At 37.3% G+C, this 24,622-nt stretch overlaps 1 protein-coding gene across 1 annotated transcript in view; it reads left to right on the top strand.

Moving 5' to 3' along the window:
* Window positions 1-963: 963 nt before the first annotated feature.
* The window catches only part of prkcz (protein kinase C, zeta), a 223,514-nt gene continuing 199,855 nt past the window's right edge, over window positions 964-24,622 (top strand). The window contains 1 exon segment of the mRNA NM_001030091.1: window positions 964-1,034. Coding sequence (NP_001025262.1) covers window positions 964-1,034 — 71 coding nt within the window.

The following is a 24,622-nucleotide window of genomic DNA, read 5'->3' as shown; positions in this document are numbered from 1 at the left end:
AAATAAGTATTTATTCATATTTTTTTTGCTTTAAATCTTTAGGAAATGTTTTCGTTACATCAAACCATGTGCTTATGATGACCACTCGACAAACTAATCCAGCTAAAAGTAGTGCTTACAATGACACACATATCATTAAATATCATAATTAAATAGAGAATGAGGCGAATAAACCCCCAAAAATATCCACTTTTTGAGAAAACAGAACCACCCTTTCACTAGGCTGGCTACAGGCCTGAAAGTCATGCTTAGTGTCGACCAAAACACTTGTTCCATTCATAGCCATTAACACTTGTAGCCTATTTGCATCTTTCCCGAGAAGTGCACTAGTTCAGAGGTAGTTTTCATCCCATTCACGTGCATCGAGCGTTTCTTCCCTCATCGACCTACTTCTGTTTAATTGGATAAGCGTTCAGTCTCAACATAGAGAGAAAGAGAGCGAGGCCGGCTGGACGCGCACCGTACAAACCGTTACATCCACCTGAAAATAAAGCGTTCACGGGGTCTGCACATTCCACGCTGACGTCACAGCGGACGGAGTAATGGAGCAGCCGTCGCTCGAAAACAAGTCCGTTATGATTTTATGAAGTGCACTTTGCAATATTTCCTCACGACAGCGCTAAACACACGCACGGAAGGTCCCACGGAAAGCAAGTGAACAACAGGTGGATTCCGAGGCCAATCCAGCCCTGGAAGTAGCCATACTTCTGTCTCTCTCTCTCCGCCCCTACGTGTAACCATAGCAAAGACACCGTAAAATCCAGCGTACCGGAAAAAGCTGCATTACGCGCTCGCGATATGGCACATTTCGGCTGCGACGTGACATTGGAGGCATTAAGGACAAGACTTGACCACTGACACGCTGACTTCATTCGGAATTATGACAGTTTACATTTGATATCTGCTACTGAGAGCCGGTGGGTTTCTGTCCCAAGAGAGTGTTTGTAGACTTTTGGAGTTATAATGCCTGTCAGTAACGGATCCATGATGGATTTGCCGTCGGAGTACGTGAAAATTAAAGCACACTACGGAGGGTGAGTGTTGTAAACTTTGACAGGTTAATGTACTAAAGTCGCCAGCCCTATCGCGGTGACAAAGGTCGGATTGTTTACGGTGTTTGGTAGTTTATAATGTAAGCAGAACGTTTTTTTAAAGCACTTCTTCATTCCAGCACCTGACAAACTTTGACATGTTGGATGTTTAGCAAAGGCATATTTTGTATTTTTTTGTCAGTTCGCTTTTATAGCTAACAGTTAAACGTGTCATAAAATATACTTGTCTTTTTAACTGATTTTAATACAGAAATATCAAATATACATACTTATATGTTCCCAATCACAACATAATTTGACATATTCCTAACTATGTTACTCTCATATAAAAAATATTGCAAAGGATGTTTAAAATTACATACAAATAACAAACACACATTTAGCTAAAAAGAATAACGTAAAACCTTTGTATGTAATTGAAAGTAAGCTGTTTTATTGTAGACAGAGTAGGATGCCACCATATTGAAGTCACATGACCAACAGTGCCATGCTGTTGACCAATTTACTGGTGAATTTTTGACCAGATAAAAGTAAACATATGCTCAACTTGGTACAATGTTAAATATAAAATATTGTGAAGGGCTGAAGGTTGTGCTCTTATTACAATACGTCTTGTGTTATGTTACATATTACATCGGCACATTCTTCTTTTACAAGAAATTTATCAGTATTATAAAAGTTAATAATCACTACCAAAACAAACAAAAAAATCTGTAGATGTTATTGGCTGTTTTGAGATGTTATCGTTCATTCATTCATTCATTCATTTTCTTGTCGGCTTAGTACCTTTATTAATCCGGGGTCGTCACAGCGGAATGAACTGCCAACTTATCCAGCACGTTTTACGCAGCGCAAACCAGCCGCAAACCATAGGAAACAACCAGCTTGTCTTTAGCATCAAAACAAAGGCAGTTTTAATTCTGTAAAAGAAGCCTAAAGTTACTTAAAATTTTTCACCAATTGCTGAGTATGAGATTTAAAAGAAAGTGTATTAACAATTAAAATTCCAAGATATTTGTACTGGGACACCAATTCAATCTCTGCGTAGTAGCAAAGACTATAGAATACACAAGACTCGTCATTCGTATCTTTTTGAATTGGGAAAAGTGTAACTGTCAATATGTTGAATAAAGACCCGCCTACCAGTATAGGAGCCAATCATCGATCGCTATAAACTGACGATCCTCTGGGGGAGGGGCTCGGACCAGACAAGAAGATTTTTTGAAGATTTGGACGAAATGAAACTTGGAGAAATTAAACTAAAGGGACAGTTGTGGTTACATTTTATTGGTGATTTCTAATATGAAATTCAATCGTAAGTTTGGTAAGCAGGTTTGGATAATTTGATGTTTCCCTATTCAAACAGAATGCCAGAGCATACTGCTCAAGAGGTGTTTCAAAGATGGCTGCTGAATGAAATGACTTGCCTTAAAGGGACTTTGGTAGTAGTAATAGAACCTAGCTTTTGCTTAGTTTGTTTTAAATTGGAAAATAACATACGTTTTGTTTTATCCACAATTAAAACTAGTTTTAACATAATATTAGATAAATTATGTTAGAGTACATTAAAAGCAATCTGCTATACATACTCGTATAATACTCAGCTAAAGTTTTGAGTTGTATAAATTAAAAAAAAAATCTGCCAATAGGCTGAGAGATTTGTTTAAGAGGTAAAAGAAATAGAAAATAAAATTTTGCTGTTAATTTAGTCACCATTAGGCTAGGGGTGAACTGATAAATGTTATTATATCGAATCGCAATACAATTTATATCAATAACAATGATAAGCTCTGGACTTTTTTTAAAACTCTAAGGCAAGGCAAGGCAAGGCAAGTTTATTTATATAGCACATTTCATACACAATGGCAATTCAAAGTGCTTTACATAAACAAGAATAAAAGAAACAAGTAAAATAAAAATAAAAACAAATAATAAAAATGCATAAAAACAAAACAAAACATAAAAACAGGTAAAATGTGATATAAAAGAATGAAGAAGAAAAGAAAATCATAATAGTGCAATCTGTCGGACGCAGCACAGTGCTCATTCAGTAAAGGCACAGCTAAACAGATGTGTTTTCAGTCTTGATTTGAATGTGCCTAATGTTGGAGCACATCTGATCATTTCTGGAAGCTGATTCCAGCAGCGAGGGGCGTAGTGGCTAAAAGCCGATTCACCCTGCTTTGACTGAACTCTTGGAACTTCTAGTTTATATGATCCTAAAGATCTGAGTGATCTGTTAGGTTTGTATTGAGTGAGCATATCTGTGATATATTTAGGTCCTAGGCCATTTAGTGATTTATAGACCAGTAATAATACTTTAAAATCTATTCTGAATGTAACTGGCAGCCAGTGTAAAGACCTGAGGACAGGCGTGATGTGCTCTGATTTTCTGGTTCTGGTCAGAATTCTGGCTGCAGCGTTCTGGATGAGCTGCAACTGTCTGACTGTCTTTTTAGGAAGACCAGTGAGGAGGCTGTTACAGTAATCCACCCTGCTGCTGATAAAAGCATGAACAAGTTTTTCTAAATCTTCACTAGAAACAAAGCATCTGATTCTTGCTATGTTTTTGAGATGATAGTATGCTGATTTACTGACTGCTTTGACATGACTGTTGAAACTCAGATCTGACTCCAGAGTCACACCAAGATTCTTGACCTTATTTTTTGTTGTTTGACCTTTAGTGCCAAGGTACGCATTTACCTTGAGAACCTCATCTTTGTTTCCAAACACAATCATTTCAGTTTTCTCTTTGTTTAACTGAAGAAAGTTTTGGCACATCCAATTGCTCATTTCATCAATGCATTGGCAGAGGGTGTCAATGGGGCTGTAGTCATTAGGCAGTAAGGCTAGGTAGATCTGAGTGTCATCAGCATAGCTGTGGTAGGAGATTTGGTTCTTTCTCATTATTTGGCTTAGAGGGAGCATGTAAAGGTTGAACAGCAGAGGTGCCAGAATCGAGCCTTGTGGGACTCCACACGTCATGGGTGTCCACCTCGACCTATGGTCACCTATACTGACATGGTAACCTCTACCTTCTAGGTAAGATCTAAACCATTTGAGGACCGTGCCAGACAGCCCAACCCAGTTTTCCAGCCTATCCAGAAGTATGCTGTGATCGACAGTGTCAAATGCAGCACTGAGATCCAACAATACCAGCACTGTTATTTTACCTGAATCTGTATTTAGGCGTATATCATTGATTATCTTTATAAGAGCGCTTTCTGTACTGTGATGTGCTCTGAACCCCGATTGAAAATTGTCTAAACACCCCCTGAAGTTTAAGAACTTGTTAACCTGGTTAAAAACAACTTTTTCAATGATTTTGCCAATGAAAGGGAGATTTGAGATTGGCCTGTAATTGCTCAATAGGGTGTTATCCAGGTTGCTCTTCTTCAAGAGGGGTTTAACAACTGCAGTTTTAAGTGAGGTTGGAAAAATCCCTGATAGAAGTGAAGCATTTACCACTTTTAGAAGATCTATTTCTAAACAGGTAAACACCGTTTTGAAGAATGATGTGGGGAGCGTGTCAAGACTGCAGGTTGATGTTTTCATAACTTGCACAGTCTCTTCTAAGATTTTGCTGTTAATTGCCATGAAATCAGACATAATATCTGATTTCTTAAGTTGTGGTTGAGCTAGTTTGATATTGACACAACTTGGCTGATTGGATGAGCTGATTGCCTTTCTGATATTATTAATCTTATCAGTGAAGAAATGAGCAAACTCATTACATTTGCTTTCAGAGAGGAGCTCACTTGGAATCTGACTGGGGGGGTTTGTGAGTCTCTCTATCGTTGCAAAGAGTGTACGAGCATTATTTAAGTTGCTGTTTATAAGGCTTGAAAAGAAAGTCTGTCTAGCAGTGTTTAGTTCCATATTAAAGGCATGAAGACTGTCTTTATAGATGTTATAATGGACTACTAGTTTTGTCTTTCTCCACATACGCTCAGCTTTTCTGCACTGCCTTTTCATCATTTGTACTCTCGGTGACCTTGTCCAAGATCCCTTTTGCCTGCCAGTCATCTTCTTGACTTTAACAGGAGCGATGTCATTTATGACATTCTCAATTTTAGAATTGAACAAATCAAGGAGAGAATCAACAGAATCTGCAGATATACTTGGTGCTAGCGATATGGCCTTCATAAACTGCTCACTAGTGTTATCATTTATGCATCTCTTTCTGACAGAGACAGATCTGTCTTTAATAGCTGGAGTGATCAATATATCAAAGAAAATACAGAAATGATCAGATAGTGCCACATCCTTAACAACAGTTGATGAAATGTGTAAACCCTTAGTTATAAGTAGATCAAGAGTGTGTCCACGATTGTGTGTGGGTCCTTGAACATGCTGAGTCAGATCAAAAGTGTTAAAAACAGTCATCAGTTCTTTTACAGCATTGATTTCTGGATTATCAATGTGAATATTAAAATCCCCAGCAATACTAAAATAATCAAATTCAGAGGTTACAATTGATAACAGCTCTGTAAAATCCTCAATAAAAGTTGGAGAATATTTTGGAGGTCTGTAGATAATGATCAGTAAGATGCGTGGAGCACCTTTTAGTGCTATACTCAGATATTCAAAAGACAGATAGTCACCAAATGATACTTGTTTACATTCATACACATCTTTAAACAGGGCAGCGATGCCTCCACCTCTCCTATTAGCTCTGCAAACACTCAAAAAGTCAAAGTTTAAAGGAGCTGCTTCATTCAGAACTGCTGCGCTACAACTGTCATCTAGCCAAGTTTCAGTTAAAAGCATAAAATCAAGGCAATTTGTGTTGATAAAATCATTGACTAAAAGAGACTTATTGTTGAGTGATCTGATGTTTAAAAGCGCTAACTTAACAGTTTTAGCTGTTTTTTCTATAGTAGTCTCAGATCTACATTTAATAGACACCAGATTTGAATGATTTGCTAAACGGCCTGATGAAGTCTTTGGTTTTCTGTCACTTAACACAACACATATCTGCTTAGAGAAAGCTACAGACACACTGGGTTCCTGCTTGTTCTGAAAACATTTGATAAAGACACTGTTATCTAAGCAGGCCCCCGACACACATCACAGAGAGCTCTTGAGTTCACCAGCTGAAGATGGGGCGTTGTTGTTTGGGCCCTGGCGGTGTGATCGGAGGGCTCTTCCAGGTGGGCTCATAGGTGGTTGTGGAGCAGGCCGCTTTTTGGTTGGTAACTGGGGGCTTGCGGCAATGGAGTGTGAAAGTTTAGTTCCAGCATACACCAGTTCCTCCATCTTTTTTGAAAAACCCAAGAGTGGTGAACATTGTGACAATGAGAACGTGTCCGGTGACAGAGGCTGTGCATCTGGAGATTCTGTCTGCAGAAATATGTTTTCCTGAGGATCATTTTTGAGTGACGAGACTTGATGCTGTTCTGATGCGTCACAGTCTGCCTGTGTTGAGCAGAGGGCAACTGATAGTGTCCCTATCAACATTGGGTGTTTTGGCTGCGTGGCATTATCACTGTCCTTGGGTGATTCGTCAGCCACAAGTCCACTCAGGAGCTGATTTGTAGTCCTGTGGTCATCTGGACATTTGCTAGGTGTGTGTTTGCAATTCAGTTCAGTGGCATACACAGCTGATGGATGATTGAGGGAGAAAAAAATATTGTCCTTTAGCACCTTTGCACCAAATTTGTTTGGATGAAGGCCGTCTGATGTAAACAGCTGTCTTTGGTTCCAGAAGAGATTGAAGTTGTTGATGAAATTCAGTCCTTTCTTGTTACATGTTTTCTGTAGCCATACATTTAGACCAAGAAGCCGTGAAAACATATTTGTCCCTCTTGCAGGGAGTGGTCCACTTATGAACGCCTGAACCTTCAATCTTTCAGCTGTTTCCAAGAGCTCACAGAAATCTTTCTTGAGCAGTTCTGACTGTTCTTTCCGAATATCATTCTTCCCCACATGGATGATAATCCGTTTTGCCGTCTTGTGCTTTTTCAGAATTTCCTCAAGCTCTTTGTTTACATCAGAAACTGTTGCATGAGGAAAGCAGTATGTCATTGTAGATCTGCTCCTGAAATTCTTGATTATTGAATCTCCTACGACTAGTGTTCTTATCTCAGGTGCGATCGGAGCAGAATGCCGCTGTCTAGTCGGCCTTGAGCCTCTGTTCCATGCAGAATTAGTTGCTGAATCATGCGATCTCTGTCTGACTGCATTTGGGGATTCTTCACCCATATTACTCAAAACTTCATATCTGTTCTGAAGCTGTATTTGAGTACGAGCTGTATTTGGGGTAGAAGACGCTAATGCGGCAGCGTATGATCTGACCCCTCGAGTACCCTTTGGTCTCGCACCTTGTTTATGCCAATGCTCATTTTCAACAGTTCTTTTCTGTTTTTCTGTGCTCAAAACAGTAGCAGGAACAGATTTATGGGACTCACCGGCTGTGTGCTGAGAGAATCCACAATGAAGCTGAAGTTCTGGTCGGATCGCAAGCAACTTCGTTTCAAGAACTGCAATCTTTTGTAGAAGTTTGTGGCAGTTTGTACAGCAGTGAGAATCTGAATTAATCCGATCCAGAGGCATTTTCACAGCCGTGTCTTCCCGTCTCCGGAATGTAAGTAGCTGATAGCTGGTAGCGGGAGGATTGTTTAGACGGTAATTCCTTTCTTGTTAGTAAAGCTATATTCCAGAAAGTTTGTAGAATCGATGCTGATCTTCAAGCTGTGTTGTTTGAGCACTGTGCTGATAGGCTCAAGTTAAAATTAGGGTATAAGATATAAAAGCAAGAGTGCGAAGAGCGGAGCAGTGGGCAAAGACGTCCGAACAGTAGCAAAGCAGGAAGTGAAAAAAACTTATATTGATCTAAGAGCCAATCACACAGCAGAAATGTGCAATGATGGTAATCTAGAAGTGTGTTGAAATTAGAGATGTACCAAATTTTCGGCCACAGAAAATTCATCAGCTAAAAAATGTAATGCCGTTTATTGGAAGCCTTTAATTTTTGAGGCTTCAGTCATTGTTGGGGTACTCGATTAAATCTGGAAGCATAAACAACTCATATTGAAATATACAGTATATTGTTATTATTCAAAATGGAAGATAATTATCGAGATTGCATTTTTTCCATATCGCCCAGCCCTATATCAGTTCATCCAAAACTTTTTTTTTTCTTCAGCAGAATATTAAAGGACATTATAGATTAAGTTGCAATCCTTGGTGATCATAACATGCAATCCAGAGTTAACCTGCCCTTTCACTGACTTGGATTTTATGAATCACCTAGTGCCAAGATTTCAGCTAAAGTAAGTTTTAATTTCGGCTGAATTATCCCTTCAGATCAGTCTAACTAGATCAGTGTCACTCCACCGGCTTAGGAGGCTAAAACTTGTACATGACTTGAATGGGCCAGATTGGTTTGACCCCCACTGTGGCTTCTGTCATTATTCATTATTTGAAACAATAGTGAATTGTTTACTGTTTCCAACTTATAATGAACCTTCTATGGCTTTATGTTCTGTTCAGACATTATGTGGCTAAAAGCAGCCATGATGTAAGCAGTCAGTAGAGAGTGAGAAAACATAAGCACACACTGTCTGCATACATCATACTATAGTGAATCATTGTTATTAATCACACCATCACTCAAAGAAGAGCAAATTCAGAGCACAGCGAATGTTATTACCTTACCTTAAGTCAACCTTGTATATATGGGGTCATTTCCGAAACCTCAGTTGTGTGTTGCACGCTTTAAAGAATGTTCATCCCAAGGTCGACAAAATCTGCTGACACCGGCCACTTTATTAGGTACAAACTGTCCAACTGCTTGTTAACGCTAATTTCTAATCAGCCAATCACATGGCAGAAACTCAATGCATTTAGGCGTGTAGACATGGTCAAGACGATCTGCTGCAGTTCAAACCGAACATCAGAATGGGCAAGAAAGGTGATTTAAGTGACTTTGAACATGGCATGGTTAACGGTGCCACACAGGCTGGTCTGATTATTTCAGAAACTGTTGATCTACTGGGATTTTCACACCCAACAATCTCTAGGGGTTTACAGAGAATGGTCTGTAAAAAATAAAATTTTCATTTGCAGTAGAACATGACAAACCTTGACTGAACATTTTACAATTTATCATATAATTTATGAATTAATGATTTAATGAAATTTTGACAGTAGATGGGGTTTGTTTGAAGATAAATTTATAACAAAAGTAATAACATCTGCAAAAGAAAAAGGAAAAATGCTGTTTCATTATGGGGTGTTCATTTTTTTTTTTTAGTTTGCATAGTGCACGATGAACATTGTTTTTTGAATTGTTTTTTTAATAAAAAAAAATTAGCAATTCCAGCGTTATGGATGCGACATGTGCAGTAAGATCTCAAAACATAAATTCACAGAGAAAGTATATGTTAACATTATATTGAAACATCTGTCTATATTCTCCAAAACAACAAGTTGTGGGAGCAGAAAAATATCAATCTGTAAACATTTTTTAGATTCTAAATGAGGAAAATAATCATGTGCTATGGATGTGACAAAAATGTCTGCGAGGTTACAGTATACAACATACTTTGTAGAAATTCTGTGAATTACAGAAGAACCATAATATTAAAATTAAATCTCAAAAAAGGGGTAAACTATGTGCCCTTTAAATTGCACAACCCAAACAAAATAATACTAATCAAAAGGATAAGAGTTGTCTCTCTGTAGCACAAAACCGACTGATTACTTTAACGGTCCTCTTATTGGTACTTTTTGTTGTGTTTTTTTTACGGAAAAAGAAAAAAGAATTGAACAGAATTAACAACATTTTATTATTACATTTTTAAGGTTAAATAAAACAAAATCAGGGCTGCAGTGGGTTGCACGTTCGCCTAACAGCAAGAAGGTTGCTGGTTTGAACCTCGACTGGGTCAATTGGCATTTCTGTGTGGAGTTTGCATGTTCTCCCTGTGTTCGCGTAGAACATATGCTGCATAAGTTGGCGGTTCATTCTGCTGTGGTGACTACAGTAGGCATAAGGTGATAATCGTTTTCAAGGTTTATCGCAGTTTGGAAAAGTCAAGGTTTTTACATTCAAATTTTCAAAATGCCAAAATTTTCTGCAATACCGTTCCTAAGCTATGTGTACGATTTTTTTGTTTAGGTTTTTAAATTTTTTTTAAGACAACAGTATCTCCAGGAGAAAATATATCCAAAGATGTCTTATAAATTGTAAAGAAATCTGTGTTTTTTTAATCTAATGATCTAATTATTTAGCCTGACATGTTTACTGCAAAATATTTTAAATCTTTAACAAAATGAATTTTATTGTGTTCAAAGGGGGAAAAAGTTTTAGTTTTTTTACCCAGACATTTTAAAATAACTTATTTTTGAGCAGTGATCACAATACCGTGAAGACAGGAAACCGTGATATTTTTATCTAAGGTTATCCTACCGTCAGAATCTTGTACGGGCCCATGCTTAGACCCCAGATTATAAAAGAGACTATGCTGATAAGAAAATGAATGAATGAATGAAAACTAAATCAATAATTATAAAACAAAAACAAAACAAATTTTTCCTGTTAAAGAATGTAGAGAAAAATCAACATGTTTGCCTTTTCTGGCAGAAGTCGGGATCTATCTTTGTTAATTGTACTTCCTGCAGTTGAAAATACCTGCTTTGAGTTGCAAATTCCGGATAAATGAGATCATGTTTATGATTTTTCATTAATGCATTCGCATAAATGAGTTAACAGTGTTTTGGGAATTAATTATGCATTTATACTTGACAAGCTCGCCCGAGCATTTCTCATGTGATATTGCCAACTGTGCAGATGAATATCAAATATCATAAATTGGAAAAGGTTGGTCTGTTAAATTTTGCTACTGTAAGTAAAGTTTATTCAGCAATAATTCTCCATTACCGATAGCAGAACCGTTAACGTCAGAGCTTATCGATATTTCTGTCTTTTTTAATATAGCAAAGATACCGACAAAGTACAGAGTTTCGGTACACATCCCTAATGAGGAAAAAGCTCCGTTATGGATGTGACAGATATGAAATTGGCACTTGTGTGATGTTGGTAAATCAAATATAATTGTTTAAAAACATTAAAGGGCACCTATGGTACAAAATCCACTTTTCAAGCTGTTTGGACAGATCTGTGTGTTGGTATAGTGTATAGACCGTCATACTGGGGTGATATGAACACACCCAGTCCTTTTTATTCAATTTAACTACAAAAAAAAGGGTCGCCCAATTGGAGCTGTTTTCAAATCGATCGCACCATTACGTAGGTGTGCGATCCCCCCGCCCACCGAATTGATTGACAGCTGCGCGCATTAACATGTTCCGGTAGTCGCGTGTATATGTCAACAAGACCAGACAGACATACGCAAAACAATGAATAAAAGAATAAAAGGTCTGTTCTGTTCGCTAGGATCAGCAATCATCATCAAATGTGATTAAGAGTAAGTTTCACATGTTTAAAGTGTTTTAAAACAGAGTATGTGTGTAATTAATTACAGCGTTTTACTTCAGCTTTACTTCATCAGCACAGCCGCGTGTCAGAACAATTATAAAAGAAGACGCTTCAATCCCGGTTTGTGGAAGTTAAATCAGGTTTATTTTGTACATTAGCATAACAGATATCCACACAGTACTTGAGGATAGCCTTAACTAAGCTAAGCGCGCTCTGTCTGTCTGTCTGCCTGCCTGCCTGCGTGTGTGTGTGTGTGTGTGTGTGTGTGTGTGCGCGTGCGTGCGTTAACTTTGTAACGATATTGTGTGTGACTCATCAATGCAACTTCACAAAACTGATTTGTAAAGGTTAGTTCTTACTGTAGTATCTCACAAACGCTACGTGAGACCTTCTTCCTTTAAGTCTGTCTGTTGTCTGACGCAGCTGAGGGGGGAGGCATGTAGAAACAGTGGGCGGGAAAGACTCGTCTTAAAGGCGCAGTACGACAAAACCACCCCCTGCTGGAAATCAGTATAAAACAGCATCTTGTAAAAGGTATAATGAAAAATCTGATGGGTATTTTGATCTGAAACTTTATATACACATTCTAGAGACGCAAAAGACGTATATTAAATCTGAAAAAAGGGGTAACCTAGGTGCCCTTTAACAGACATTTTTGTGAGTATTTTTAAAGCACTTTAAATTACTTGCTTGTAAAAAGCGCAGAAATGGTTTTGCTATTTTGGCGGAAACCTAATTTTGTTCATGGCAAGGCTGACATTTGCATGGAATTGCTCAATACAGTGATAAATACAGTTATTGTTTTATTGTGTAGCCCTACTTGTCATTATTGTTTTGATTGTCAAGCACACTTGCATTACTATAGTCTGAACACTAATACACATGCACAGAATTTTCACAAAAAAATAACTGCTTTTTTTGTAATTTACAGTTTAAGATATGTAAGCCAAGGCAAGTTTATTTATATAGCACATTTCATATGTACTAATTCAAACTGCTCTACACCACCAGGAATTAAAGAAAGAAGTATAAGAAAAAAAAAAGCTATCGGTTGTAAAGCTATTATAAAGTTCTTCACTTCAAGCTTTTGTTTTCAATCCCTCAAAACACTGTTGTTGTGTGAATAGTCAAAATACATCAAATGTGTTCCATTTTCTCTGAAAAATGCCACCTTATTGCCTAAATGCCACAGATAAAAGCATGTGATAATGTTCTGCAACAACATTTTAAAGTGAATAAATGTGTATAACTTTATGTGCTTGTTTACTGAGAGGACATATGCTATTAAATTAAGAGTACACTTACCGGATGGCATAGCATGAGCCTGGTATAGGAAGTAAAGAGTGAATAATTAGTTCCTGTGGAAGTATGAATTCCCTCTTACATGAATATGTAAAAAAGCTTTCCGAATTTGGGTCAGTCTTTCTTGAGTATTTTGAAATTTCCCACCTCTAAAAATATTTTGAAAGAAGTTAACACCAGACGGGACAGGAATTGTAGTGACTGGCTGACAACCTGAGCCAGGTAGTTGCCTAGCAACAAGTTATAAGCCTCAATAATGGCTGTTTTTTTTTCACAGATTCCAGGCACTATTTATTTGAGCACAGACCTCTAGGTTTTAGTCCAAGATACTTCATTGTTGAGCAATCAAGAGTGAGATTACACTGTTTTAAATAGCCCGTCTCAGAGGGCGGATTGCTGGATAGTGGATACTCAACATTGTTGACCCTTTGAGTCACCTGAAGTGTCATTATACATTTTGAACAGGCTGAAGTTGTGCGTCACACTTACAGCAGCTTACAGCACTTTTTTTTTTTACCATGCATAATCTTCATATTCCCTCATAAAAGCTGAAATTGAAACTTATTGACAAACAAATTATTGACAAGGGAGAGGTCTACATTTAGGAAATCTGAAAAGCTTTCTGGTTGTCAGATTTCATTTGAGGTTGGGTTTTTCATATGCAGTATATGTTTGGTTTGTGGTTGATGTGGCTGCTAGTTCAGCAAGCTTACAGCATTACAATTTACAGCATTTTAAACAATTACATTTACAATTATCTTTTGGTGTAAGCTAAAATATGAGAGTTTGTAAAGAGGTAATATCAAGTGCATAGTAAAGCTGCACGATGAAAAACAATCTGGAATTTACATTTTACTTTTACATTTATTCATTTAGCAGATGCTTTTATCCAAAGCGACTTACAAATGAGAATAAAAGAAGCACTTCGATTCACCAGAGAGCAGCATATGTAGATGCTGTGACAAGATGTTTTATTTTTTCTGCAAACTATTTGTGACATAAAAAGCATTTTCACTTAAATAACTCTATTTTAAAATAATTGATTATTTTAGAATGCTAAGAGTAATTTTTTGGGTTATGCATTTGCATGAAATATAATGAACAAACTACAAGCATAGTTAAATAAAATCAACCGAGATACACACAAATGAAATAAACAGGGCTTTTTTTGTTTTTCTGGAGAGTCTAACAGAGTTCAGGTACAGAAATCAGTTATTGAAATGGAAAATAACACTGTAGTTTGCACTTTATTATTAAAAAAAAGCTTTTTTAAAAGCTTTTTTGTTAAAGCGACATCTTTACCTCTTGAGCCTGAATCCTTTAAACTCAAATGTTTCTATAGTAGCAGGCCTTAAAAACATGTGCAGTTTATAAACTTTCACTCTTTCATGGTTAAACTTTGAACTTAATACACAACCTGTGGTGCCTGCCTGGTCAACTATAATTTCTGTTTAACATCAAACACAATGGGATGTGACTATTGATGATATTATGCATAATAATATTGATGAATATAAAGTGCAGCCCTGGTGTTACCTATTCAGTAGGTGTGAGTTCGTGCTTAATGCCATTTCGAGTGTTTGTTCCTGAATCTGTTGAAGATTCAATTCAATTCAATTCAAGATTATTTGTATAGTGCTGTATATAATAATTATTGTTTCAAAGCAGCTTTACAAAAAGTGCATATTATTGCATTACAATCAAATTAAGTTAAAGTTACAATCAAATATAAGTTGTTATATATAGACATAGTTAACCTGCAATTTTATTGCATATAGGTGATGTCTATGTGTTAGGGTTGTAACAATATACCGGTATGACGGTTTACCACGATTTGAACGTGCACGATTATCATACCATGAACAATTGCATATCAACGGTTTTAACCCTTAAAGACCGAGACAGCCGCCCGCGGCTAAAAATAAGTATTGCTCTTAAATGTTTAATAACTTTTGATCCGCCGATCCGATTCATACAATTCAAAGATTGGCATAAAGAAGAGAATCTCAGCGTTCCAGTGCTGACATTCGCGGACTTTCAGAGGCTCCGGAATCAGTGCGGTTACGTCATCACATTTGACAACGCTGATTTGACAAAGAAACGCTCGTCACTGTGTCTCCGGACAAATCAGACATGATACATTGATGCATTATCCCTCCTCCATGCCCAGATTGGTTCAAACTCGCTATATCACAACCAATAAGCATAGGTGTCGCTTTTGTTTGTGGACCAAGCTTTTTGAACAACACGGAATGAGAGAAAGGCATACATTTATGCTAAATAAAACGCAAAAAAAAAAAAGTTTTGCATGAAATAATTTTCATACTAAGTACTTTTGCATGCACAGCAGCACAGAAACATGACAAAACAGTGACACAGCAAAGACGAACTGCTGCTCTTGCTGTTTTCAAAAGACGCAAATGAAGATGCAGCTGTTTGTCTGCATTGCAGACAACCATATCCAAATCCATATCCACAGACAACCATATCCATGCTGGCACATAAAACCTAAAGATGTTCCATATTGAATCTAGTTTCGTTATGTAACTATTTATAGTATAGTAAATATTTATATCTATTTTTTACTGAGGATTTGCACCATGTTTATTTGGACTTTATTTGGACTTTGACACATTATTTATTATTTTCTTATTTTTATTTGTTCATTGTAAGTGGTGTTGTTTATAGTAACTAAAAATATATTATTTGGAAAAAGTCAAATTTGCTTCACTGTTCTTTTATTTTGTAACATTTGTAACATACCGTATACCGCAAAACCGTCAAACCGTGGTATTGTTTTAGACGATTATCATACCGTGAAAAATTCATACCGTTACAACCCTACTATGTGTACATGTTTAATAAAGGGTATTTATGTCTTAAATAGGGTTGGGCGATTTCGACCAATTTGGCATCGTACAATGTCTAATGTGAAACATCACAATGGATGATATGGATGACAAGTTACCTGATAGATTAAAAAGACTGAAGAGACGTTAAATAGAGACAAGATTAATTAAATATCACGTTTAACAACTTTAGTGAGACGCGATCCAGCGGTACATCCTTGATGAACTGTCCAACGTGCACTGCTCTCTGGGGTTTTGTGCTCAAAGCACCTGCTGACTGCCTGAAGCTCAGATGAGCGCATGACTGTATCTATGTCTGTATGGTCACGGAATGTGCATTTTCAGCTGTATAGTGTGGAAGGAGGGCTTTTCAGAAATGCTTGATGAAACAACAGTGTGGATGTGGATTGTTCTCATTCTAAAAGGTCATTTTAAAACTGAGACATATTAGTGTAAATGGGGCCTAAGTGTGTATTTTTCCCGAGCGGGTTGCTGCTGCGACAGGGGCGAGGTGGAGGATTACGATGCCGGCTCAGCATCGTGATTTCTATCGGCCATCAGCAATGGACGAGGGCATCGTGTATCGACCCAACTCTAGTATTAAGTGTCGGTGTTGTCCTCCATGATTGGAATCATCTATTTGTATGTGTTGTCCTTGATGGTTGGCATCATATCTTCATATTTCTTGTCATTAAGTCCTTGATGGTTAGCATATTCTTTTCATGATTGTACGCATTGCCAAGTACAGTGCAATCCTGGATTAACATGTTGATCCTGGAACATAATTTTTTTCCCTATACCTATTTCCTACCCCTAAACCCAACTATAACTGTAGATTATTCCTAAAATCAGAAGGGGGTAATAGTTGGATAACAATCATGTAGAAGTGCATAAAATGTAAGCCTAAACTTAACATAAACTGTAAATATATCCCTTAATTCTGATTGGCTAATTGGAATGTTGTTCCAGGATCAACATAGATGTTTATCCAGGAACATGCCCTTTATGCCGAGTTCAGACTGCATGATTTTTTAAACTAGTCGTATCACAGATGTTTTCACACTGCATGACTATCTGGGCCAGCGTTTCGTCGCTGCTTTGTTTACACTGCAAGATGGTTCGGCGACATGGACATTCACATTGCATGACTTTACTATAGGGAGAATCGCCGACAACTTCGTCCAAACTACGTCTCACAGCCAAAAACATGTAGTATATCTTTTGTTATTAACTACATAATGAGAAAGAAGCCTTAAATGGGGTAGAACATGTACATGTTTGCTCACCTGGGTTTAAAGGGAATTAGCCATTTCTCCTCAACGTTGATAATAAACTAATTTCTTTCTGTATGAAACGTCAAACAGACACGGTTGCTCCTGAGTCCTGTCAAACCTCCACTAGTTTTTCCTCCATTTCGTGGGTCCAAATAAACCGAAAAAGAGCGCTTTTAACTTCTCCCCCAGCCTCCCGCTGGCCTGCAGCAGGTATACACACACGCACACACAAGTAAAAGCTGCTCTCTCATTGGCTGTAGGCGATGGCTGATGTTATTTTCAGTCAAAACTCAATTCACACGGCATGATTTGAATCGCCGACAGCTCCAGATATTTAGCACGCCAAATATCTCACAGGCATCGGCGACTCATCTGCGATTCTCTCAGATCGCGTCTTTGATCATTCATACTGTGTGATTGTCACTCACGTGCACGAGCAGCGATTTGCCTGTGATTTCAGGCATTTGTCGGCGATTTCTCAAAACCTGTCGGCGAGCCAAAATCGGGGCTAAAATCACGCAGTCTGAACTAGGCATTAGTGAAATCAGGTTGGTGGTAAAGGATTGAGCATGTTCGCAGATATGTAAAGTACTTCACTTTACAAAGGGACAACGGCAACTATTGGCCTGGAATGCACATTGCAGGGTTTTAGTTGATTTTGTGAGTTGATGAGAACGTTGATTGTTTTGACTATGTTGTCGCCTGTTAGCCATTGGTCTGGTGTACACAAACCTTTATAGGTTTATTTTTTTCATGAGTTCATGAGATTGTTTTCACCATGTTGTTGCCTGTACTTTGATTGTTTTTGACTATGATTTCACCTGTATGGGACAAAAAAAAATCTATTTTCGGTATACAGTTTACATAAGTTAAATAAGCAATTTTATACTTCTCTTTTCAACATTATGATAAACACTTTACATTGCATTTCTTTGTAACCTACATACTGTAATTTGCAACAGATTACTAAGACAAGTATAGAAATATAAACACTGCTAAAAAAAAGAAAGGAAACACTTAAACAACACAATGTAACTCCAAGTGTTTCCTTTATTTTTTTGCGCAGTCTATTTTTTATTATTATGCGTAATGGATGTCCTTAAATTAAAATGGTATAATGGCTCTTTTACAAGAAGGAACCATAAACAAGCCTTCGGTGCAAACTGTTCCCATGGCACTGAATCATTTACTTTGAACAATGAACAACAAACAGAAAAGGTGCGTAAACACATTTAAAAGTGTTATGCTCGACCATCAGCAGCCTGCCCTGCCAACAGGGAATTTTACTTGGCAAGTGTTTCTCATTTCCATTTCCACTGCTGGACTTTAGTCCAGGACTCGGGAGGTTCAGAGGGATTTACTTTACTATAGCAACTACACAGACAGCACTAGATAATGCTCACTATATAAATCACAATCAGAAGGTGAATCCAGCAGTGAACCTGTTATATTATGACATATATTGTGTTTGTTTGAAAAATAAAAAAATTTTTTGCTATGAAGTCTGAATGCATCACAGAAAGATAGGCTAAACTCACAAAGCATTTGGTGTAAATAGGCCCTAAATTTCCTAGAAGTCTAGGAAATCTCAGTTCTAACATTAGAGCTCACATCCTAACACATACAGTAGCATTATAAGCCCTTTCCTCGTAATGCAAATCTGCCCAGCGCTTATTTGAATTACCATACAGTGCTGGACCTGATGATACTCATCTTTGTAAAACAGCTCATCTCTTGTGTCTTGTTTAATAGTTTAAGGTCTGTTTTATAATTAAATCTGGCAAAAAAAAAGAAGAAACGAGCTGGGTGTGTTCTTGATGATTCAGCCTGTGTGTATGAGCTGCAGCTGTGCACCAAAACTGTGAAGCTCATTCAGAGCTTTTAGGGCAGTTTATATGACAGAAAGTCAGGCCACATGTGAACTGCAGTGTCTCTGAGACCAAGAAAGCAAAGGTGCAGTTCTAAAAGAGTTTCGGAATTCAACAAATCTGAAACTGTTGTTTAGGTATAAAATAGTAATAATAAGAATAATAATAATAATAACTTGAAAACATATAACTTAAATAATAACTTATTCTACTCTCTGTTTTTAAAAATCGCTTCTGTTCATTAAATTAATTGTTTTTTAAGTCCTCACTTAAATTTTACACCATTGCAGTGACAAAAAACAAAGCACAGTACTGTTAAATATCTGTTGTGGATATTTTTTTACACAATATAGACTTCGATTTTTGACCATTTTCTCTTTTAGGGAAAAAATCAAATAATGTTGTTTTTTAATCTGTCAACTGCATTTCTTTCTTTTTTCCGTTGCATAGTAAAATGTCTGGTCTTGCCACATCTTTGAATCAATTTCATGTTCTTAACATGCATTGCATTCAGCTTTACATTAAAATGGATAGATCACCTACAATTAAAAATGAACTTCCTATTGATATGCCCTCAATTGTCTCTAAACAGTTATGAGTTTCTTTTTTTTTTTTTGATGGAAAATGGTAATCATTGATTTCAATTGTAGGAAAAATTAATACTATCAAAGTCAATGGTTACAGGTTTCCAGCTTTCTTTAGAACAGTGGTTCTCAAACTGTGGTACGTGTACCACTAGTGGTACGCGGGCTTCCTTCTAGTGGTACGTGAAGGAATGAAATATGGCATGTACATGCTACATATATTTCAAAATTTATTTATTTTCAAAAATGATGTATATAGTATGCCATATATGACATATAGCCTATATTTCTTAGGTAATTTGCCACATTTTTTTAACTGTGCACAGTTTTAGCTGCTTTACTGGGCCTACTACACTACTGTATTTCAATACTGCTCATTTTGGTGGTACTTGGAGAGACAATTTTTTTCTGAGGTGGTACTTGATGAAAAAAATTTGAGAACCACTGCTTTAGAATATCTTCTATTCTGCAGAAACAGTAAATGATAACAGAATTTTTAGCTTTGGGTGAACTTTACCCTTAAGTTGCAAAGATACATTTTCCTTGTAGGATTTCTGACATTTATTTAAAATAAAATATTATTCTTTATATTGTTATATAGGGGTGACGCGGTGGCGCTGTGGGTAGCGCGTTGGTCTCACAGAAAGAAGGTTGCTGGTATGCGCCTCGGCTGGGTCAGTTGGCATTTTTGTGTGGAGTTTGCATGTTCTCCCCCTGTTTGCGTGGCTTTCCTCCTGGTGGTCCGGTTTCCCCCACAGTCCAAAGACGTGGTACAAGTGAATTGGGAATGCTAAAATTGCGCGCTTCTTACAAGCGCTGCACCTGATCCCGGTTGTTTACTGTACAGTCGACAAATCTAAAGTTTATACCCTATGATGATGATGATGTTACTTTGACTTAGCATGGCTGTGAAGCAGAAAGGAGAAAAAATCAGTCAGGGAGGTAAATAAGACTTCACAACATTAATTCTCAGCCATGAGTTGGGTCTAAGACAATAGATAATTCTATAAAACAAATATTTTTCGTATTCTATAGAACTGCCATAATTATTAATGAATAATAATAATAAACAAATTGTTATATTTATTAAAAATAAATAAATATATTTCAATGTATTTATTTAAAATATATATTTAAATATTTTAAATATATATATAAAGTCAACCACGTCTTTATTTCTTGGGGGATGGGGAGGGGGTATGTAGGTGCCATTTAAACTAGAACCGTCACTGTATATGAGTGTGTGTAAATGAGGGTGTATGGATGTTTCCCAGTGATGAGTTGTGGCTGGAAGGCCATCCGTTGCATAGAACATGTGCTGGATAAGTTGATTCATTTTGCTGTGGCAACCCAAGATTAATAAAGGGACTAAGCCGAAAGTGAAAGAATGAATATTGTTATAATTATAAATATATATTACATTTATTGTTGTGTATATTGACATAAATTTCAAAATGGTTACATTGTTTTGGTCACTACCAGCAACCAACTTTTTGACCATCGTTTATGTAATTTATTTCCAATACTAGTGTAATGGATCACAAATCTCACAGGTCAGATCACATTAGGATTTTTCAGTCCAGATCAGACCACTGTTCGGATCAGCCAAAAAGAGGAGACAAGAGGAGACTACTACTACTGTTGCTGATAAAGCTAAATGTATAAATCTAACATTAGTTTTAGTCTCATTTTCAATAAATGATTCAGTTATTCACTCATAAAACTTTGTTTCATTGCTAGATGTGTCATTTTTGAAGAATTATTCAGTGGCATATTTTTGATGGCTTCTTTTGATGGCCACCTATTGGTTAAATAATGTAATTGCTGTCTACAACTTTCATTTTCGAGCACATGGCGGTGATCTTTTTTTAATCTTCACCATAAACATCAGTGGTTTTATCTAAACTATAAACTGTTATCCCAGTACTTCTGTGTTGTTTGACAGTTTGTAACTTCATAACTAACTCAAAAGACTAAAGACTCCATCTCTTTCTTGATTTTTGAGTTTTCAAATACAGATTTGAATGCAGCGATTCAAAAGACTAATAAATATATATAAAAATCATCATCATTTAGAATTTATGTTACATGGTTGTTGAGATCCCGATCTTTTTAATAATTAATCATGCAGCTTACACAAGTGGTGACAAGTAGTTAACCTAAGAAACCCACCACATCCCGAATAACCTATAACGACTACTTCCGTCATCGTTATATTTTACAGGAAAGCCTAAATGCTTTCATACATGTGATTTGAATGATACGAGAGGTGATCTCTCTTCGATCGTTACAAATTTAGGATTAGTAAATAAAATAAAAAATAAATAAAAAAAACGTGAGTTGTGAGTTGTACGAATCACTGAACAATCGTGATCTGTTACACCCCTATCCAGTACACAATAACAGCAGTATACATTTTGTTAGTGTCCAGCAAGGATTACTTGTATATTCACTTAATATCAGACCATTTTCACTTAACTCACTTTGTCAAGCGCTAACTCACATTATCTGCTTATGAATCATGAAAAGAGTTTTTGTCTGGCTGACTGATAAGCTGTGGCTTTCTAAAAAAAAAAGGAATTCCCTTATTTCTCATTTTTAAAAAACCCAGTGTTTTCCTTTTTGGAGCTTATTTTTAAAGTTGTGAGCTCTGCAGGGTCACGCCTCTATCTAATGTTGTGATTGTTAATCTGTGACTGAGTGAAATGTTCACAAATCTACAGTTCAGACTGAACCAGAAGCTTCTTATTTATCACCTCTGTGCTTTATTTATTCAGTGCTAATAACATTATTGCCACACTTACAGTATGTTTTTTCTGTCTGACTGGCTCTCTTGTCTATTTCAGAAGCGCCACTCTCCATTTTAAGACAGAGTGAGAAATTAACACCTCCGAAATTACTTTATTTAACTGTTGGCATCCTCCGGGATGGTTAGCACTTATTAAAGTTAATCAGAAGTGTTTCACATGGCTCGCTCTGGAATTGAATTTCAGCGCCGCTCCAAACGGCAGCTGCTCGAGAGACTGCTAGCGTTTATCGGGCGATCAGGCTTTAGAGAGATCTGTCCGTTCGCTCTCAGCTTCAGTGCCAGCCGCTCAGACATGGGCTGGGGATGCTGGGGGACGAACGGATGGATGGAGCCAGAAGGGCAGGGTGGCAGATGATGGACTCGTGATCAAGTTTCCCCTGCTGAGGGCCAAGCTGCTCTTGAGCTCATCTCAGCACAAAACACACACATAATACATCTGACTTGTCATACGTCGCATTTTTCCACACACAAAGGAACCACGGGAGGTCTGTTGGCGGATTTGTAGCGCAGAAATGGTGAAAAATGTTTTCAAAATATTTCTAAATTATATTTTTAGCCAGTTGACTGACAGCCGAGAGAGCTGAAACACATTACAAGACACGAAAATGTTTGTGAATGGATAAAACCCTAGCAAATTGATAAAACATCTTCATCATAGGTTTGGGCGCTACTATCAATATTTATTTACCAAACGCCATTGTCAATATCGATTTAAAAAAAAAAAAAGATTCGGTGTGTAGTTTTAGTATGAAGCACTATCATTTTTAAGGGTCTCAAAATTAATTATTTCTTCGGTGCAGTGCGATGCAGACGCGGACAATTCGGTATCGGTTCAGTAATAATCATAACCGGTTATTATGTACCCGCCCGTGGCATAGGCACCATAGTCAAATGCTAAGGGCGCTGTATATCCAGGGAGGCGCCAGAAATGAGCGCGGTTCAGTTGGTTTTGTTTTCGATATTCCTGACACCCATTCAGTTACACATTTACATTTAGTCATTTAGCAGACGCTTTTATCCAAAGTGACTTACAAATGAGGACAAGGAAGCAACTTACACAACTAAGAGCAACAATGAATAAGTGCTATAGGCAAGTTTCAGGTCTGTAAAGTCTAAGAAGGGAAGTATAATTAGTATTAGTATTTTTTTATTTTTTTTTTATTTTTTTTATTTTTTTATTTTTTGGGTACAGTTAGTGTGATATTCAGAGAGGCAATTGCAGATTAGGAAGTGAAGTGGAGACTAAATAGTTGAGTTTTTAGTCGTTTCTTGAAAGTAGCGAGTGACTCTGTTGTTCTGATGCAGTTAGGGAGTTCATTCCACCAACTGGGCAGATTGAGCGTAAGCGTTCGCGAAAGTGATTTCTTCCCTCTTTGGGATGGAACCACGAGGCGACGTTCATTCACAGAACGCAAGTTTCTGGAGGGCACATCGATCTGCAGAAGTGAGAGCAGATAAGAAGGAGCAAGGCCAGAAGTCACTTTGTAGGCAAACATCAGAGCTTTGAATTTGATGCGAGCAGCAACTGGCAGCCAGTGCAAACGGACTAGCAGCGGAGTGACATGTGCTCGTTTAGGTTCATTGAAGACCACTCGTGCTGCTGCATTCTGGAGCAGTTGAAGAGGCTTGATAGAGTTAGACGGCAATAACTCAAAAACCTCTAACCCTAAAAAGATCTGAAGTGTTTTTCCTACAAAAAGACAAAGCTGGTTAAAGTGCTTCTTTTTTTAAGTTTTTTTTCGTTTTTCTGCTTCGCTCAGCACAATCTCTCCCTGTTGCGAGGGCTTAAGTTTGAGTGTGTGTGTGTTTGTTAGGTGCTGTCTATGTTTGTTTATGTGTTTGAATGAGAGACAGTGTGGTGCTGTGTGTCTGTGTTCATACAGACAGCTTGTTATAGCCTCCCCCCTAAAATATAACGTTGTATATGGAAAGCATCGTCAATGCACCGTGATGCACCGAGATATCGAATTGAACCGAATCGAAGGCATGATAATCGTAACCGAACCGAACCGTGAGACCAGTTTAGGTTTACACCTCTAATAATTTTATCAAAATGTGGCTGCTGAGACCTTGGAAGCAATGCCAATAGGCTTAAGGTGTAAGTTTGTCATTTCCAATGGAGGTACACAACTTGCCCGATGCGCACATGGAAGCAGTGCGCACGTGTTGTAAAACTGTGCGTAATTTTTAGGTACACCTAATTGAAAAATATCTGAACTTTTTCCGAATGCTGTGCGCTTACCGCGATTCATGCAAGTAGAACTATCTAATTTGCTTTACACATTGTACAGAATATACAGTTCAGTAATAACAGCAGACTATAGTAATTACCTCAGACAAACACAACACACTCAAACACTGCAGTGCTTTTTAGTTTCTTCATAACCCTTTATCGAAGCTGCAGCAATGGTTTTTACATTTTTTCTTCCTCTGAGAAAAT

Source organism: Danio rerio, chromosome 8 (genome assembly GCF_049306965.1).
Source record: "Danio rerio strain Tuebingen ecotype United States chromosome 8, GRCz12tu, whole genome shotgun sequence".
Lineage (NCBI taxonomy): Eukaryota > Metazoa > Chordata > Actinopteri > Cypriniformes > Danionidae > Danio > Danio rerio.
The sequence above is the reverse complement of the archived record's forward strand: the minus strand, read 5'-3'. Positions and strand labels throughout refer to the sequence as shown.